The 20,192-nt window shown below is 42.4% G+C and overlaps 3 protein-coding genes across 4 annotated transcripts in view; all 3 read right to left on the reverse strand.

Moving 5' to 3' along the window:
• LOC120064135 (MICOS complex subunit mic25a-like) overlaps positions 1-338 on the reverse strand; it is a 51,764-nt gene extending 51,426 nt beyond the window's left edge. Inside the window, exon 1 of the mRNA XM_039014503.1 lies at positions 114-338. Within this exon, the coding sequence (XP_038870431.1) occupies positions 114-197 (84 nt within the window). The 5' untranslated portion in view covers positions 198-338. The remainder of the gene's footprint in view (positions 1-113) is intronic.
• Positions 339-677: 339 nt separating this feature from the next.
• Positions 678-11,382, reverse strand: tpra1 (transmembrane protein, adipocyte asscociated 1). 2 transcript variants are annotated; one of them, XM_039014516.1, is made up of 11 exons: positions 11,188-11,382; positions 10,331-10,517; positions 9,432-9,564; positions 9,184-9,270; positions 6,562-6,634; positions 5,500-5,579; positions 5,224-5,334; positions 4,724-4,784; positions 4,409-4,511; positions 3,230-3,310; positions 678-2,880 (listed from the first exon to the last, which is right to left on the reverse strand). In XM_039014516.1, the coding sequence occupies exons 2-11, from the start codon at positions 10,501-10,503 to the stop codon at positions 2,616-2,618; spliced, it is 1,167 nt and encodes a 388-aa protein (XP_038870444.1). In that variant the 5' UTR covers positions 10,504-10,517; positions 11,188-11,382; the 3' UTR covers positions 678-2,615. The 2 variants fall into 2 exon arrangements, with proteins under 2 accessions (XP_038870444.1, XP_038870452.1); XM_039014524.1 differs by lacking the exon at positions 11,188-11,382 and adding an exon at positions 10,768-11,025.
• Positions 11,383-14,020: 2,638 nt separating this feature from the next.
• LOC120021939 (E3 ubiquitin-protein ligase TRIM39-like) lies at positions 14,021-15,571 on the reverse strand. Its single transcript, XM_038965754.1, has one exon. It carries the CDS (start codon positions 15,569-15,571, stop codon positions 14,021-14,023), a length of 1,551 nt encoding a protein of 516 aa, XP_038821682.1.
• Positions 15,572-20,192: the final 4,621 nt, after the last annotated feature.

Consider the following 20,192-nt stretch of genomic DNA (forward strand, 5'->3'; position numbering starts at 1 on the left):
AAATATAGCCTATTAGATCTATGTTGCATTTCATTTCTCTGTCGCCATATCCAATTATTTGAACTTGGCAATGAAAGTCGCCGTTTTCTAATCAGTCGCTTAACGTTACTTACCTTAACTCCATGAATTACTGTGACCTTCTCTTCTTCATCCAGGCCGAATGACACTTTTCTCCGCGTACTTTCACTGCCTCCCATGGTCAATGGTCGGCTTGTATTAACCTGTATTTTTAAAAAAACGCTGCCCTAACACTAGTATATTTTACAAGTCTACGACAATGTGAAAGCAACAGTAGCCGCCACAGCGCGTCGCGGACAAAATACTCCAAGAAAAGGTCACTTTCCAGGATGGCCAGTAATCTCAACGCCTATAGGTGGATAACATAATCGGACTCCAATTACATTTTATCTTGTATCATAGGCGACCATAAGGGGGCTGGGAACTGTAGTTCTGTAGTCATCCCGTCAACCCGAAAGTCAAGTTATCCAAACGTCGTGTAGGCCTATGTTTGTACAATAAATATTATGGCTAGGCAAAACATGTAATGCCATACATTCCACGTCTTGGCCAATACAAATCACACGAAACACTGCGTGCCATGCATCCCCCAAAAATAGGGACTAGACGAAACGTTTCGATTTGCAGTACCACAAGAAACCACCAAGGGGAGACATACATGTATAGGAATGAAAAGGAAGCATGTTTAATCGTCTCATGGTATCCTCAACACAACATATGAGTTGAATATTCTACAATGATACATAATTAAATACAATTACAAGTTATTCACAGCTTGCTGGCACTGAGTATCCTTACTCTTTTTCAAAGTCCTTTCAATTAAATATTGTATTCAATCTTATGTAGCCTGCCAACACTTGCATTTGAAACCCACACCCCACTAACACATTATAATTATTATACTCAATTTTTCATCAATAATGTTGACCCTCAAATACAACATTTCTCTAGAAATATAAGCCTGTGTGAGAGCAAGTTACAGGGTTTCCTTTGTTGATGCAGGTCAAGTGTTTGGACGTGCAAGGCAGAAGACTCATAAAATACTACTATGGCAATACAAAAACTTGCTTTGTGGTGGCTTACATTTATGAAAAAAATAAACGTGTCTTTATATGACATACTGATGCTATATGTCACACGACGAACTCCACTCACAAGACAATGTTTTACCATGCCAAATGTACACCATTCCAAGGGGCAATTCTCGTTCGGGGTGGGGGAATGAATAAGTGACAAAATCAAAAGGGGGCATAAACAATGGAATTGGTTTCACAGCAAGCCATGTGTTGTGGGCTACTAAGTTCACAGCAGACAAAGAAGGATCACTGCAAGGAAGTAGTGCTTCATGCAAATTGGTCCAGTTCGCACTGAGCATTATCAGCAAACAGATTTACTGTGTTTAAAGTTGCTCTTTCTTTGTGATGAAATCGGGGCTCAATTATAAAGAGCACATGAGCAACGTAAGGTTGCCAATTCAATAATTTCATACATTGAAAATGACATTTCAATATTAGTTCATATTTGAGTCACAAAAAAATTACCTTTGTTTTTCTCAGTTTCTTTTCAGTTGAATCCAATGCATCTTGGGATGAATATTTCTTAAAGTAAAAAAAGGTCTGCAAAATAGATAGCCTAACCACAAGTGCTATTCCTGCCTTCTCTCTCCCTCATTTGACGGTTGGTTTGTAAATGTTGCTTTAGTCATTAGAAACATTTCTTATACCAGGTTTGATCCGCTGATGGAACTACCTATCGACATAAAACCCGAGCGGTCACTAAAATAAATAAAACAGACAGTAAATAATAACATAAAATAGGTAGAGATGACGGGTGCGACTCAGCATCCATTTTGATTCTCTCTATGCCCCAGCAGCAAATCACATGGATACCAGATGCACTACTAATGGTCTTTGACACGGCATACCAAGCTCCTGCAGACTCAAGCCCGAGTTCCTCAATTAATACAATGAGGGTACATGACATTACACGTCAAGCATCAAAGACTGGAAAAAAAGCACTGATTTCAAACATAAAACATTACGAATGATGCAATTTAGAGAAGGGTCCTAGCGTGATAAGGACAGATCTGGTCTATAGGGAGCAAGGCACGGTGAATTGGTGATTCAATACGACCTGGTTACCAAGTAGTCACAAATCTAACACAAAGCCACAGTTAGTGGACTTTACCTCACTGAGCTGTAACCCTTCGATGGGAATGTAACGGACATTACCTTTACACTTAAAATAACATTTGCTTCTTAGCTTTGTTGTCCACGCACTCAATTACTGGGGGGATAATACTTGACTGAAGTTGTGGAAAAATCCTAGGCAGGTATTGCGAAGAATGTAATGTTTGAGCCAGAATGGAACAGGCAGCAAGAGCCAAAATTACGGATATGGAGGACAAACAGGAGCTGAAATGGGGGAGCAGTTTCCTCAATGAGGGCCCTCCTCACAGTTTCTCCAGAGAGGGAGAGAGAGCCATAGCAAACTCCAACCTTCCCCCCTCACTACTCTCCACTTAACCAGTCCTACTAGCACTCTCCTACTAGCTTAGCATACATCCCCTAACCTCCCCTTTCCTCTCAACTTTTTCCTTAGGCGTTGATGGCCCTCCAGCGGTCGCTGTCGATGCTGTTGATGCTGCCCGCCCCGAAAGGACCAGAGGCCACGTCGTCCAGGTAGGCAGCCATGCCAGTGGCAGTCAGGCCGTCTATCTGAGTGCTGGAGTAGAAGGAGCCTTGCTCCAGCTGCTCCTTGCGGCCCAGACCAGAGGTCGAGGTGGGGGGCAGGTGGACGTCTGCCTGGTCGTCCGGCTCGTCCACCTGGCACTTGTAGGAGAAGAGGATCTTGGGCTCTGAGCTAGAGGGAGGGAGGAGGAAGAGAGTTGGGAAAAAGAAGGACAAGGAGAGAAAAAGGAGGGACAGGAAGAAAAGGAGACAGAAAAGACAGAAAAGAGATGGTATCATCAGGCAGAAGTAAAATGCAACCAAACATGTATCATGCATTGGGGGAACCTTGCCTGTGTCTTCTGTCCTCGTTTCCTCAATTAACCTCAAAGAGCATTGGAGGACAGGATCCAAGGTCCCTCTTGGACCTCTTCCTCCAATGAGCCTTGAGAGGAATTTAGGGAAAAAAGGACAGGAAGCAAGGATTTGACATTTAGTAATATTTTCAGACAGCCATAGTTTTCGGCCTTTGACCTACGTACCCGAAGAAGCCTTTGAGGAAGGTGACGTAGATGAGCGGGGCGAACACGGAGAAGTAGAGGAAGGTGGTGACGTCCACGCAGCTGTTGCAAATCACACAGATACACATAAACCACAGACTAACAGGGAGCTCACTGACCCAGATAAACATCAGGCATCAGCAATGACTGAACGATCTCTGTAGCCTAGCACCAGAATGACACTAGACTTCAATTAGGTTACACAGAAAACATCAGAACATGGACACAAGCTGCTCTACTTTGAGGGAAAAGTATATATTTTTTTTAAATGGTGCAATGCAGCCATTCTTATCTGAATATCAAATCATTTCTGCGTAACAATAGCTCATTCATCCCTCTTCCTCTCCCCTGTTACTATTCCCCAGGTCGCTGCTGTAAATGAGAATGTGTTCTCAGTCAACTTACCTGGTTAAATAAATAGTACCTTACTGTGATTGTTTTCAATTAAAATTGTCAAAAAGACACAAAAATAGCTTCTTAGCAAAGATCAATTTCTCAAGCAAGAATGTTGCTAAGACTGCCTGGGAGTGGTCTGATTGGGGGGGTCTGTGGGTATGTGCCAACCTTATTGGCAGAAAGGTTGAGAACTCTTACTGTCTATTAACCAATTTACCGCCTGGTGATGTCAGGCGTTTTTTTTTTCCGAAACAGCTCTTCCACTAAAACAGAATTATCATCATTTTGACAGTATTATTCCAACAGTGTGGAAATATATATACACACACACACACAACACAGGAAATCACATTTTTGACTGCACTGGGTCTTTAAAATACAGTATGTTCGAAGGAATAAAAAAAATACATATTAGATTGGGGGGGGGGGGGATTACTTGGACCCTCAGCTAGAAAATGGACTTGGACCCTCAGCTATAAGGTCTATGTAACACGGTCATAATAAAAAAAGGTCAGCCTTGAAGATACAGATAAAACCGAGATAAATCCATTGCTTTGCAGTTAGGCCACAGTTGATTAACTAAACACAGACGTCAAATGAAAAGTACGCGCTGCCATCAATGCGCAAGTGTGATTGAAAAGACGATATTTTTCAACCCTTTTTCTTCATTAGGATAAATCATAGATCACAGTGTGATGATTTACTTGAATCTCTGAACAGTTACTTGAATGTCCATCACTTGTTTTTCACAGTACAGACACTCACCAGAGCCCCTCTATGATACCGGCACACAGCATGGCGCTGCCCAGGCCCTGGACCAGGTTGAGCAGGGACAGGACGCCAGCGTACACATAGAAACTCTTCTTAGCTGTGGAGGTAGGAGGGCCAAGAAGGGGTGTGAGTCAACTTTGATGCTAACACAAGGCCACTCTCCAGCTAATCATAAAACATCAGGGAGAATAAAATAAAAAAACAGCACTGTGGAACTCAACGGTTGGTATATTAGTAAATGACCCTGAAAAAAAGCCCTCTGCCATCTGTTGATATTTGTTCACCCAGAAAACTGTCCCAATAACTCACATGGCAGGGATATCCTCTCCCTCACCGGGGTTTTGGGAAGGATGACAATCAGAGAGTACACCTGAAAGCACAAGGACCAGTGTTAAAAGGGGTACTTCGGGAGGCCCTTCATCTACCTCCCCAGAGTCAGATGAACTGGTGGACACCATTTTGATGACTCTGTGTCCAGTATGAAGGAAGTTAGAGGTAGGGTTGCGAGTCAATGCTAACTAGCATAAGCACAATGACCGGAAGTCTGTGGGTATGTGCTAGCATGCAGAAACCCATTGGTGAAATTGGTGCCTTCTTGCATTACAAATAACAAGACAGCAAAATTAGAGGACCAAACGGGTGGCACAAAGACATCCAATTCTAACAATTCTCAAAACAGAAGTGATTGAAAACCCCTCTCTATTCATGTTATTAGTACAATTCCAAACAGTAGAACTATATACAATTACATTATTCTAAAAAATAACTTTGACAGCGCTGCATTTGCTCTGTAACCATTGGCAGCTCACCAGGAAGAAGAAACAGGAGCTGGCCAACCAGAAGTGGCGTCCCCCGTGGCCGTAGATGTTGAAATCCTCGGCGGAAAGGTGCTTGTCAGGGTACAGGATCTCCAGGGTGCCCTGAGGAAGAACCATCAAATGGTCAACACATGGGGTTCCATTAACCAGTCATTTATTTGTTTTGTCATTTGTAAAACACTTCTTATTACGGCATTTTGGAGTTGTTATGATCTTGTGTAAGTTTGAGAGTTGTGGGGCTGCCATGTGAGCGGTCTCCAGTCTTACCTGTGTGATGGAGTAACCCAGTGCCAGTACAGCAGTGATCGCCAGCACACGCTTTATACTGGACTTGCTCTCCAGGTGGCCTGTCGACAGAAGAAACACATCAGCGGGCATTCTTCAATTCCCCAAGGCAAAAGTGGCCCAAACTTCTAAAAACGTAAGCAAGAGGTTACGTCGACTACGATACTACCATAAACTGAAGAAAACAACATTTGAATATGCAGTACAGTAATAATTACGCTCTGTCAGCTTTATACCTCTTGAGTCTACAGCAAGCTCAGCCTAATTCCTCCCCCTCCAAGAATACTATAACTTGTATATACACTACCGCGTATACAGACAGTGCGTGACTATATATGACTGTGTGTGCGTGCAACTGCAGTCATATCATTGGTGACTAAGTCATTCCAAGTGTTAGTCTTACAACAGAAGTGAGACGAGCCCGGAGGGAGATGTCGTAGTTTTAGGTTTGCAGTATTACACATCGTTTACATTTTCATTGCGCTGCACATTTGCTAATATTCTGTATTTAGTATATTGCCCTTACACACATTAGTCATGGACTTATTCAGCATGTACTTTGTAGCTTTTGTTTTAATTTCATGTGTATAGTTAGCCTGGATGCCAGTATGTCTCTGCTATCATGTCAACTCATTGGCATTCATTGTGATTCCAAACAAGGAGTTAACAATGATAGCACCCACAGATCTGGAACCAGGCTACTGTAAAGAACTTTCAGTTGAAATGTATGACATTTTATTTTCATGTTAAAATCACCAGTCGGCAACCCATCCCTTACTGGAAAAACAAACATTACAATGATTCATAGGGATAATTCACAGTAATAATTATTCCGGTGTCCTGTGCAAAGCGCACCGCATAAAGAATTCAAAACTAAATCAACACACAATTGCAGATAAGATTATCCAAGCAATAATAACAATAATAATAAACCTAGAGCAGTTAAAACATTTTATTATTATTAGTATAATAATACAGAAAAAGGAAACATTGAAAGAGAGTTTTATGAATTAAATGTATTGCGGCGGTCATTAGAAGACATACCAAAAGCCAGTCCCAAGATAATCACACTGAGCTCAATGGCTAGCAGAAAGAAGCGGGTGATCTCCCACAGCACCTAAAGGAGAGACATTAAAAATGAGTCAACCTCAATATAGTCTCAAGAAGCCTCCTCTCCTAATCACCTTTCCTTCATCTCTGCATTTATCTGGGGGTCTGTTGTAGCAGAAACACAGATACACAATTAACAAATCAATTTACACGAAGGAACACAAAAATGTACTAATTAATAGGCTGGGAGCACTGCTTTCAGATCAGCTTTCTCTATCCAAATTCTGACCTTCTGAGGATCACATCATGTCTGTTGAAATCAGTGCACACGAAGGGAAAAGAGACAGACTAGGCCATTTAGAGGGTTGAGACACACTCTTGAAATATCTTCATGTTATCACTAATCAAGTCACAGCATTTCTTTAATACTTCATGCTCCCTACTGCTAATGACCAATAGGTCAAATGTTATTTGTGTAGATAATCCACTAAGAAAACCAATGGTCCAAAAATCACGTCTCTATCATAAGCTGTTCAAAAGTTATTGGAGTTTTTGCCAGAAAAAAAGTGGTCAAAAATAAGGAAAATTGCAAAGCATTGTGTCAGCGAGAACAAACGCTACCTGGGGATTACTTTCCCGTTGAACTAGTCCTCTTTTCTCAAATCCGCAAGACATAAAACAATATAGAGATAAGATCAATTGAGACAATGTAGAATTTTCATATTTTAGTATACTTTTTTCAAATTAGTGCAAAATTAATACGCTTTTAAAATGTATTTTCAGTCTTTTACTTTTAACTCAGACCGTCAAGCCGATTTAGATTTTTTGCAACCCTACCAGCAGAAACAACTTTGAAGACAACCACCACATGTCAAATCTTCAAGAAAGCTGCGAGGAAAGCTGCACCGCTCTGTCAACAAAGCTCGGTGCCTATTACAGGATGTATTAGGTTAAGCAATCCGATATTGTATTAATTCAATGTTAGAAAAATACCCCATTGAACAATTCAGATCATGAATAAATCATATTTGTCTCGGTCAAATGTATTTTAGAACAAGTGAAATTTCATCACCCAGTGGAAAGTCATCGGAATCGTCCCAAACGTCACCCCAATACCAATATCAGCGGTATTCATAGTCGAGGTCGCGACGGGAACTGCAGTGGGGTGGCCATATATGTAAAATGTTTTCATGTGAAATGTATTCATTGGTTACTTTTCATTTTTGATAAGAGATGAAAATGCAATAAACTGAAGGTTATTTGTAGATGTAAAAATCTAAAATGTAGCAATTTTAAGGTTGTGTCATTAGATTTGGTGTTGAGTCATGAGAAATCTTGGGTGAAAAATGTAGTTCCCATTAATTCTGGTGGGGGGGGGGAAATGGGGTCCCCAATGAAAACGTGCCCTATACACAGTGTACAAAACATTAAGAACAAATATTAAGTTGCATCCCCCACCTTTTGCCTTCAGAAGAGCGTCAATTCATTGGGGCATGGACTCTACAAGTTGTCAAAAACTTTCCACAGGGATGCTGGCCCATGTTGACACCAATGCTTCCCACAGTTATGTCAAGTTGGCTGGATGTCCTTTGGGTGGTGGACCATTCTTGATACACACGTGACTGTTGAGCGTGAAAAACCCAGCAGCGTTACAGTTCTTGACACAAACCAGTGCGCCTGGCACATCCTACCATACCCCATTCAAAAGGTACTTACATGTTTTTGTCTTGCCCATTCACCCTCTGAATGGCACACATACACAAGCCATGTCTCAAGGCTTAAAAATCCTTATTTAACGTGTCTCCTCCCCTTCATCTACACTGATTGAAGTGGATTTAACAAGTGACATCAATAAGGGATCGTAGCTTTCACCTGGTCAGTATATGTCATGGAAAGAGCAGGTGTTGTTAATGTTTTCTCCTTTTGACCAGAGCCATATGGATCTTGGTCAAAATTAGTGCACCATATAGAGAATTGGGTGCCGTTTAGGACGCAGACAGTGAATCTCAATGGTTTCCAGGGTGTATTAAGAAGTCATTTATAGCAGTGTGTGGCTCCAAATTCAATCGATACAGCACAGCTCAATGACTGACACTATCTCACCACTACAGCCAATTTGAGGGTAACACTTTCTGAGAACCACCTGTATGTAAATGAATTACTTTATTTACATGCTTCCATGCATTTACACTGTCATAAGGAGTCTTGAGCTCGTACGAATGCTGAAAACGAGTCTTATGATCTACCAGAAAAAAAAGAAAAAAAAAGTTTTACAAGATGACTCTCTCAGAAAAGAAAGAAGCACTCAGATGTTTGTCCTGATAGTTGCAGAAATCAGACTGCTCAGCTTTCTTTTTTGAGATAATAAACTTGTTAAGTCTTCTGGGTTTATACGCTTTTCTGGATTCCCAAGTCGCTCAGAGCACACATTTACCCTTTTTACGGAAGCTAACTTCCATCTGTGTATGGCATTACAAATCCAAAGCCTTTATGCATCTACAAGGGCTGTGGCAAGAAGCCTCGAGTTGTTATGAATTATTACAGCAAGTCTGTAACAGGCTACAAGTGTAGGTGGTTCAGAGTGTCACCAATTGTGCCCTGTCATAGTAGCCTTACCTTGTCAATGATGGTGGCAGCACTGGATGCACTGACGGTCATGGACACTACGGCACGGGTGATTCCCACCGCTGCCACCACAAACACCTGGAAGGACATAGGTCAGCCATCCATTAAAAGAGCCGGCAAGCAGGATCTCACTGGATTGTTATTATGGAAATGTATGCATTCAATTTCTAACAAGCCAACTTTCTACGTGTACATCTCGCTGTTCTATTTCCAAAGCTTGAATATAAGAGGTTGCCTACCAGTATGTAGAAGGTGATGAAGATGGGGCTGGAGGTGAGCCGGATCTTGGCCCTGGCTGAGGGCAGTTTCCACATCAGGAACATGAAGAAAGCCACATTGGGAATGAGGAGCATGAGGTCCCAAAACCGAACTCTAAGGAGGGAGAGTTAAAAAAATATATATGTTATTTTACCAGGTAAGTTGACTCAGAACACATTCTCGTTTACAGCAACGACCTGGGGAATAGTTACAGGGGAAATGAGGGGGATGAAAGAGCCAATTGGAAGCTGGGGATGATGGTATGATGGCCACAGTGGTAATTCAGCCAGGACCCTGGGGTTAACACCCCTACTCTTACAATAAGTGCCATGGGATCTTTAATGACCACAGAGTCAGGACACCCATTTAACGTTCCATCAGAAAGACAGCACCTTACACAGGGCAATGTCCTCAATCACTGCCCTGGGGAATTGGGATATTTATTTTTAGACCAGAGGAAAGAGTGCCTCCTACTGGCCCTCCAACACCACTTCCAGCAGCATCTGGTCTCCCATCCTGGGACTGACCAGGATCATCCCTGCTTAGCTTCAGAGGTACACTAGCAGTGGGATGCAGGGTGGCATGCTGCTGGCCTGCACGGTTGTATGCGAGAGACATTGACAAAAGATCATGAAGACATGAAACTAAACCCTTGTTTTTGACCAATCCAAACCCCTGTTACAAGCTGTAGAGCCTATACGGCCATTAGTTCAAAAGAGTAAGTGTCATTTTTCTTAGACTACACCAGTCTTCATAACCACACTAAACACAGAATTGAATAGTTCCAGCAATGTGAATGACAAAGTGTTTCAAAATGTAGAATTGAGATAATGCAATACGTCCAAAAGATGCACAGCAAACACAGTCCTATCTGGTTTACCTTGACTTGCCAATGTCCTCGTATAGGATCTGGAGACATCGATGAGGCTTGGTGATGTTGGCCTCAAACTCTGGTTGCCAGGTAGGAATTGCTGATGTGTTTTCCACATAGGTTGGCAATATGCTGCCATTGTATTGTGCAAACCTCACCACTGCAGTCACGGTGTCAAGCATAATGCACTCAAGGCCTAGGGGCAAATGTTATAACTTCAGTAATGTGGGTGTTACCAAGTAAACAATACATAATAGTTATTCCAGCTCAGTACACAGCTGTTTGCTTATTTCCTAACATTGGTAACTATTAGCTAACGTTAGCTAGATATGAGAAAATACAGGGGTACTAGCTCTAGTCTGTGCACTTGATACTTTCAAGACAAACGAGATCAAACCATGACATCGGTGATATTCATGTAGGAAAGTTCGAACTCTAGACGATACCGTGTTTCCGACTTGCAATCCCGAGATGAATGACATTTCAAAACGATGTATTTTTTTGTGATGTTTTATTTTCTCGAGTTCCCAGTTGTTTTGAACGCGGCATTTGTCTGTTCAAACATTTTCCACGTCAGGTACGTTTAACGTTACGTAACCGTGACAGGGTCACCCAGCTTGTGTACAACAAAATCAGGCCAGCTAGCTAACGTTAGCTTCCAGCTAGCTGCAATAACGTTATAGAATATATAGATAGTCGATGCTATGTAAGTGCCATGGCTGAGTGGCTCACATGTTGAATATTAAAACAAACATCGATGTGTCAGGGCAAGGTTGGCAGGGAAATGTAGTTAACAAGCCAGCATTGCAACATTTCGACAGCAAACATAACTAACGTTAGATAGCTAACAATGATTTTAACGTTACCGTTTCAGTAGTCTCGAATTCAAGGGCAAGTTGTATATTCTGCGGCACTTTTCACGGACAATACTTTTGGTGCAAGCAACATAACTAGCTAACCTATCATACTGTTGTCTACTGTTTAATTAATAATTTATCCAAGCTAGCTAGTCACCTGACAAACCGGATTTTAATTTCGATATCAATCTTTGCGCAGGCGCATCAGAGGGATATATGACGACATCCGTCTGCTACAGTTCAGGGATGGGGTTAACACTGCAGCCGACATTGCAGCCGACAGTGAAAGATACTGCCGACTGACTCATCTACAAATCACCTTGCATCATAAATAACGAAATAAATTACTTGTAGGTCAGACAGTCATGATACATCACGGGTTTGATGATCTCGAACACGGCCACTCATGTCCTGCATTTAGATAATGATGTGAGTTTTTCCAAGCAGGTTAGGAGACTGAGATTAAGGTTAGGAAAATGCTTCTGACCTGCTACGAAAAATACGTTATATCGAAGTACCCTAAAAAGTGTGTCCTGTTAGGAATGGTGGTATACAAACGTGAAAATCAAATGGCTTTAGTATTACAAAAAAAATACTTATGCTAATAAATATAGCAATTAATAGTAGTTATAACTAATGTTCAAAATCAAATCAAATGTATTGGTCACATACAGGTGTTTAGCAGATGTTATTGCGGTGTAGCGAAATGCTTCTGCTTCTAGCTCCGACAGTGCAGTAATATCTAATAATAATATCTAACAGTTCCACAACATATACCCCAAAAACACGTAAATCTAAGTAAGGAATGGATTAAAAAAATATACATATATGTCAGAGCGGCATTGGGCTAAGGTACAGTGGCATAGCATAGAATACAGTATATACATATGAGATGGGTGATGCAATATTTACACAATTAAAGTGACTAACATACCGTAGAACAGTATAGAGTACAGTTAATACATGTGAGATGAGTAATGCAAGATACAGAGACATTATTAAAGTGGCTAGTGTTTAATTTCCTTAAAGTGGCCAGTGATTCCTAATCTATGTCTATAGGCAGCCGCCTCTAATGTCCTAGTGATGGCTGTTTAGCAGTCTGATGACCTTGAGATAGAAGCTGGTTTTCAGTCTCACGGTCCCAGGTTTAATGCACCTGTACTGACCTTGCCTTTTGGATGATAGCAGGGTGAACAGGCAGTGGCTCGGGTGGTTGATGTCCTTGATGATCGTTTTGGCCTTCCTATGGCATCGGGTGCTGTAGGTGTCCAGGAGGGCAGGAAGTTTGCCCCCGGTAATGCGTTGGGCAGACCACACCACCCTCTGGAGAGCTTTGCGTTTGTGGGCGGTGCAGTTGCCGTACCAGGCGGTGATACAGACCGACAGGATGCTCTCAATTGTGCACCTGTAAAAGTGAAGGTTTTAGGTGTTAAGCCAAATGTCTTTAACCTCCTGAGGTTGAAGAGGCGCTGTTGCTGTTGTGCCTTCTTCACCACACTGCCTGTGTGGGTGGACCATTTCAGTTTGTCAGTGATGTGTACGCCGAGGAACTTGAAGCTTTCTACCTTCTCCACTGTGGTCCCATCGATGTAACCAGTAATATGTAATACTTTACAATTCTTATTACATATAAACAATTTAGGTTGGCAGTAATGTATCTTGTATATATGAAGACAAACCCTAACTATTACTGCATTCAATACATTGTAGCACTCCATGCCAGGGGTCCCATCGGTATCTGTTTGACACAGGAGAATGACTGCCCCCTCTTATTGAAGCCATGAATGTTCACGGCCGACCACATACAGCAGGCATTGGACGCTTTCCTCTGCCCAGACGTTGCTGCCGCATGCCAGATTGTACGCCTGGATAGGTATGTAAATGATAGTTATTTGAAGTATCAGCTTCAATAACCACATCATATGTTATAGCAATCTGTCAGTCTATGAGTCGATGATGTAGCACGCAACCATTGGTTGATGCATGCAACATCTGAGCAGGGGAACTTGACTGGCGTTTGCTGAAAACAGGATTCCCCATTAAAGTGAATTGCTTCTAATACACCAGATGTATGTCCTTGAACAGATTATTTTAAAATCCCACACAGAAGAAGTTATAAGGTTACTTTAGTTGCTAACGGCAGCCTGCAGTACCCCCAGCCTTCAACTTGAGTTACTCAATGAGAAGGGGCAACACTTGATCTAGCCTGCTAAGTCACTTCCTGGAGTTGCTCAAACTGCACATGTTATCAGAGAGGAAGAGGCAATGCGAGAGGACCATGTGAGAGGGTTTATTCCCTCCAAAATTTGGAGGGAATTTGGTAGTAATTAATTTGGAAAATATTCTAGAACTTTTCTTTAACTTTGGAAATGTGGAGTTGGTTGTGTAGATCGGTGGGAAAAATGTCAAATGTATTCTCTTTGGAGATTTAATTTTAAGGCAGAAAAATGTGAAGACTGTGTAGGCTTTTACTAGCAACTGTATACAGTCATTGGTTTGACGTATCATCAATTTATTGTTCCAAACCGTTTCTTTATTGACAAAAACATACATTCATTGAAGAACAAGGACATTTTTGTTGGAGATTTGCAAATCATGTGGGGAAATCAATTAGTTTGGTCATTTCAATGAGGCCTACGCTACCAAAGGGTTATGTGTCATTCGATGTAAACAAGAACTCTTTCTCTTTACTGTCATTCACAGACCAAAACATCTCTGTCTCCACAAACACTTGAAACACAATTACATGTAAATAACAAAAAAGTTTGATATGAATACAGGATGAATAAAAACAAGAGTCAATGTAATCTTGTATGTGGTTCTCTTTTGTTCCAATGACAGTTCAGGAGCAAACTGTTATGTGTGCCTTCGGTTGGCCTGACATCATCCTATATGCCAGATGCACCGGCTCCGTGAGGTTCGCCTTAAAGGTATACACGTGAGTCTTCCCACTGCATTGGCTGATGTTATAGAAGCTCAGCCTCTGAGTATTAAAGCTCAACGTGATCTCCAGTCTGTGTACTGCCAGGGTTCTCTTCAGGGGGATGTCATGGCTCTGCTCGAAAGCCCTCAGCAGGTTGTTGAACCACATCAGGCACCAGGAGCCCTGGCTGCTCTCCAGGGCGCTTGTTAGCCCGCTGCGTGCTACCGCCTCGCTGTAGCACACCCCAATTATCCACGGAGAAGATCCGTCCAGCTCCACCTCCCAGTGATGCTCGCCTCCCCAAAAGCTCTGAGTGCTCAGAACCTGGAGGAAGCTACTGAACCTCGTTGGCAGGGCCGGGTAGGGCTGCTTTTTGGTGCTGAAGGTCACCGTCTTCAGGTCCTCCGACAGGACCAGGCTGGGGTGGGCCGTGTCTAGGTCAAAGGTCACCTCTGAGGGGTTGAGGACGCAGCGCAGAGAGCGCTGGGCCGCCCCGACTCCCGCCCTTAACTCCGCACTCCTCCGTTCCAGCTCAGCGCAAGCACGGTTCGGGTTCACTTTTAACTTGTTGTCCAACTCCTCTAGAGGTTTCTGGACCATCAGCTCCATGATGAGCGGTTGTTCCGCCCGAAGCCCGTCACTGAACACCCCACTGTCTTGCTCGGTCAGGAGCGATTTGGCTCGGAGCTGGGCCTCCCTCAACTTCTCCCTGAGCTCAGTGGCTTGGCGCACACGTCCGCCCATGCTCTCCTCACTGGGACGCAGTTCCATCTCGATCAACTCCGTCATCCCACTAACGTAGTTGAGAGTCAGCTCCGTCATCTGCTCCAGCAGCTTGGCCGCCCTTCTTCTCAACAGGGCGTTGGTGGTCCTGACCTCGGCCTCCTTTGTCTCCTCCTCCCTCAGTCGGTCCTCAGCCAACTGAAGCCTCAGCGTCAGCTCCGTTACCTGAGATGCTAATAGTAGTTTAGACTTGTCCATCATCGCCGTCTCCGTCTCGGTCCTTACATCCACCAGCAGTTCTTCCTTCTGAGAAGTAGGGGACACTGCAGCCGCATATCCCAAGCTTGTCTCAGAGGCCTCCTTCCCTGTATGATGTGGCTCCTGTTGCTCTATGTCTAATAGACACTCAGACGTCTCATCGTTGCTCTGGTCAGGCGACACTACCCCTTGGTGGCAATCACCACCATCTCCATCTGTGACGGAGCTGACCTGCCCTGCAGTGGTGGCTTCGCAGCTCTCGATGATGCTGCACATCTTGAAGTTATTCCCAAGGGCCTGGGAGACCTGGAACTCGACCTGGCACTCAGGGCAGAAGTGGCTGGCCGTGTCAGTCTCCATGTACTTCCCAAGGCAGGCCAAACAGTAGACATGGCCGCAGGGCAGGGACACGGGGTCAGAGAAGAGTTGCAGGCAGATAGGGCAGCTCAGGTCCAGCAGCAAGGGTCCTTCAATCTCACACAGTGACATGTTGGCAGGCTCTAGAATGCGCAATAAAAAAGCAACAAAAAAGAGTTGTAACAACAACAGAATAGACAAGAATAAAACATGGAAGGAGAGTAACCTCATGGAAGGAGAGTAACCTCATGGAAGGTGAGTAACCTCAAAAGAAATTCAAGACACTTTGCAAGCAATTAGTAGTGTAAACAGTTGAAGTCGGAAGTTTACATACACCTTAGCCAAATACATTTAAACTCCGTTTCTCACAACTCCTGACATTTAATCCTAGTAAAAATTCCCTGTCTTATGTCAGTTAGGATCACCACTTTATTTTAAGAATGTGAAATGTCAGAACAATAATAGTAGAGAGAATTATTTATTTCAGCTTTTATTTCTTTCATCACATTCCCAGTGGGTCAGAAGTTTACATAAACTCAATAAATATTTGGTAACATTGCCTTTAAATTGTTTAACTTGGGTTAAACATTTCGGGTAACCTTCCACAAGCTTCCCATAATAAGTTGGGTGGATTTTGGCACATTCCTCCTGACAGAGCTGTTGTAACTGAGTCAGGTTTGTAGGCTTCCTTGCTCACACACGCTTTTTCAGTTCTGCCCACAAATTTTCTATAGGATTGAGGTCAGGGCTTTGTGATGGCCACTCCAATACCTTGACTTTGTTTTCCTTGAGCCATTTTGCCACAAATTTGGAAGTATGCTTGGGTTCATTGTCCATTTGGAAGACTCATTTGCGACCAAGCTTTAACTTCCTGACTGATGTCTTGAGATGTTGCTTCAATATATCCACATAATTGTCCTTCTTCATGATACCATCTAATTTGTGCACCAGTCCCTCCTGCAGCAAAGCACCCCCACAACATGATGCTGCCACCCCTGTGCTTCACGGTTGGGATGGTGTTCTTCGGCTTGCAAGCCTCCCCCTTTTTCCTCCAAACATAACGATGGTCATTATGGCCAAACAGTTCTATTTTTGTTTCATCAGGCCAGAGGACATTTCTCCAAAAAGCACGATCTTTGTCTCCATGTGCAGTTGCAAACCGTAGTCTGGCTTTTTTATGGTGGTTTTGGAGCAGTGGCTTCTTCCTTGCTGAGCGGCCTTTCAGGTTATGTCGATATAGGACTCGTTTTACTGAGTGAGTGTATCCCATGTCAGAGTATGTGTTCGGAGGGGCAAAACCTGATTTATGTGTGTTACATTCCTCAGGATAATTAAAGGAAACCTACCCAGTACATTTTTTATAATTTCAGGTTAATCACACAGAGAGCGGTGCTGAGGAGTATTCCTGTCTGTAGTAAAGCCCTTTTGTGGGGAAAAACAAATTCTGATTGGCTGGGTCTGGCTCCCCAATGGGTGGGTCTATGCCCTCCCAGGCCCACCCATGGCTGCGCCGCTGCCCAGTCATGTGAAATCCATAGATTAGGGCCTAATTCATTTCTTTCAATTGGCTGATTTCCTTCTAAGATCGGTAATTCAGGAAAATCTTTGAAATTGTTGCATGTTGCGTTTATGTTTTTGTTCAGTATATATTAGTACATCCTCTTGTAGAGTAGGCCTAATTATATTGAGTGCATGTGTCAACTCTATTCATTTGACATGAACTAGTCTAGAAATGCAACAAATCTTACCCTAAGCATGTCCTCTAGTTCTTCTGAGAGTGAGGTATAGTCTATATTTGTTCCTAATTAATAAAGAAAGTCAGAAATGTTTTTGCTTTGGAAATCTAAAAACAATATTCCAATTGTTGATTGAGTGACTAAGCTAAACTTTGGCAACATGTCAGATGATCTCGCCACAAAATGTATTGTCCCTTATCAGGCTCAAGGTCCAATATGGATTTAGCATATGAGGGGCGTTGCAATGGGATAACACGATTAGCCTGGGTACCAGACTGTTTAGCTATCATTCCACTTCTTGTCATGCTTAAAGTTTGGTGTGACAATTCCATCAGGAGTTGGCAAGAGAGCAGAAACAGACTGGCACCCAAGCTAAGTTTAAACTCCCTGTGATCTCGCTCTCTCTCTCTCTCCTGCTGTCTTGACATCTGAATGCTCGGCTATGAAAAGCCGCCTGACTTTTAATCCTGAGGTGCTGACCTGTTGCACCAATCCATAACTCTTTGGGGTTTTAGGCTGGGTTTCTGTATAAGCACTTTGTGACATCTGCTGTTGTAAAAAGGGGGTTATAAATACATGTGATTGATTGAATAGTAATGGCGTATTTTTGTAGGCACGAACGGAGGGTAACTTCGCCATTGGCTCGTTGGCCAAAGCCTATGGGGAATGAATTGTGTTTGAGGGTTTTTGGATAAAAGCTGGAAATAAGGTCTGGGGTAAACACAGGCTTAGAAGATCTTATACATTTTGTTCTATGAGATAATCATCATCAGCTAACATCACTTTGTGAATTTTGGATCATTTATGTACTAAAAACAAGCACATAAAGGCTTCATAATTCATAAAGGTTAACTGATTGATATTATCTCATAGAACAAAATGTATCAGATCTCCATACTCCTTACTTCTCCAAAAACCCTCCAGAAACCCCATTAATTTACCCTTTAGGAATGGCCGACGAACCAGAGGTAACCTATTTCTGGCGTTTAGACAGGCAGCCCAATTCTGATATTGTTTTCACTAATTGGTCTTTTGACCAATTAGATCACCAGAATTGGGCTGCCTGTCTAAACCCAGCCTATGCAGCATCAAATAACCATAAAAAAAGTTTTACTTACCTACAATCCTGTTGTTTGGTAGTGATGACTGAATTAAAATGCAATATTTGTTCTCTCACACGCAATGCGTAGGAATGTTTGGATTGGCAGGTGAAGACCTGTCATGTTCAGAGCACGTATTTTGAATGACAGCGCAAAAATCCCATGTAGATAGTTAGGCCTGAAGGTTAAATAGTCAAACGCAAACTGTATAAAATGTATAGTTGTCTTAAATTAGCCGTAGCCTACTTCCACCAAGTGCCAGCCTGTCCATGAAGATAAGAAATATTTGCCTACTTCCTGATATGTTGCACGTTACCTGGGCGTTCACATTTAGTCATAAAATAGAGAACAGTCATATTCTCTAATACTAAGTAGGCTAAATATAGAGCTCCATCACCATGGGTGAAATGCAACTGGGTCGTTCCAAAAAATATATATATATACTAATTTTATCATTCTGTCAAGACCACATAAAAAAACATTACAATTTTTTTTTTTTTTTCTCCAATGAATGACCAATGGACAATACATTATAGTGAGGTGTCACACGGACTGGGGCTGCTTCCTTGTGGGGCTACAGCACATTGAATCCCTACATGGGCAAAATATGGCAATATAAGTTGGACGCTATTCCCTACAACTTTTTTTTACTACTGCTAATGAGAGATGGCCAGTCCCATATGGACTTCTACTCAATAGCTTTTTACTTCTTCTTCTTTTTGATTCGTGTCCCCCTTCGTTTAAGGCAGGCTATTGAATTTATCTCCCAGGGAGGACTTGGCCTACAGGCCATGATGAATGATTGTGAAGAGAGGGCTAGGAAGGGGGAGGAGGGGTTTACATGAAGGGTTTTCTGGGTGGGGAGTGACCAATGGGTGAGTTTCCCTGTGGTTCCTGCTTTTTGTTACACATCAATGGGCTTATCACCACTAAAGAGAAGAATTATATCATTAATATAACATTCCTTTCTGAAAAAAAATGTCAACGCTAGCTATTCTCTCTTGGAATTGGAAAGGGCTAAATTGTCCTATCAAATGTTCCAGCTGTCTTGATATCCTAGCAAGAAACTATATTGCTCCAATAAACACACCTGCTCCACAAGGACGCACATAGAATGCAGAACCATTTGTATAAACTGGCTGCTTTTTTACATCAGCCCAAACACAACTAAAGGTGTATCATAATAATACATAACAAACACAAAATCACCATCTTGGATAAAGGCAAAGACCAACAAGGCACAATCACTTTCCTTAAATGTATCCATAATGGAAAGAAAATTTCCTTTATTAATGTGTATGCCCCAAATGCATTCTGATTCTCTGAACAGCATATTGTTAGAATTAACTGAATTCCATCTGGTTATTGGGACAGACATGAATGACATTACAATCCACACGCAACCAAGATTCTCCAAAATATACTCTGATTACAACCTAATTTATACCTGGCGAGCACATAATCCAAAAGCAAACGAGTACACTTTCTACTCAAATAGGCATAAAACATTCTCACAAATGTCCCAATGTCCCATTCTCACAAATGTCCCAAACATGGTCCCATGTTTCATGAGCTTAAATAAAAATTCCCAGATAATCCATTCACTTGACAGGTGTGGCATATCAAGAAGCTGAATAAACAGTGTGATCATTACACAGGTGCACCCTGTGCTTGGGACAATAAATGCCACTCTAAAATGTGCAGTTTTGTCACACAACACAATGCCACAGATGTCTCAAGTTTTGAGGGAGAGTGAAATTGGCATGCTGACAGCAAGAATGTCCACCAGAGCTGTTGCCAGAGAATTCAATGTTAATTTCTCTACCATTGTCGCCTCCAATGTCATTTTAGAGAATTTGGTAGTACATCCAACCGGCCTCACAACCGCAGACCATGTGTAACCACGCCAGCTCAGGG

This window comes from Salvelinus namaycush, chromosome 2, assembly GCF_016432855.1.
Source record: "Salvelinus namaycush isolate Seneca chromosome 2, SaNama_1.0, whole genome shotgun sequence".
Taxonomy (NCBI): Eukaryota; Metazoa; Chordata; class Actinopteri; order Salmoniformes; family Salmonidae; genus Salvelinus; species Salvelinus namaycush.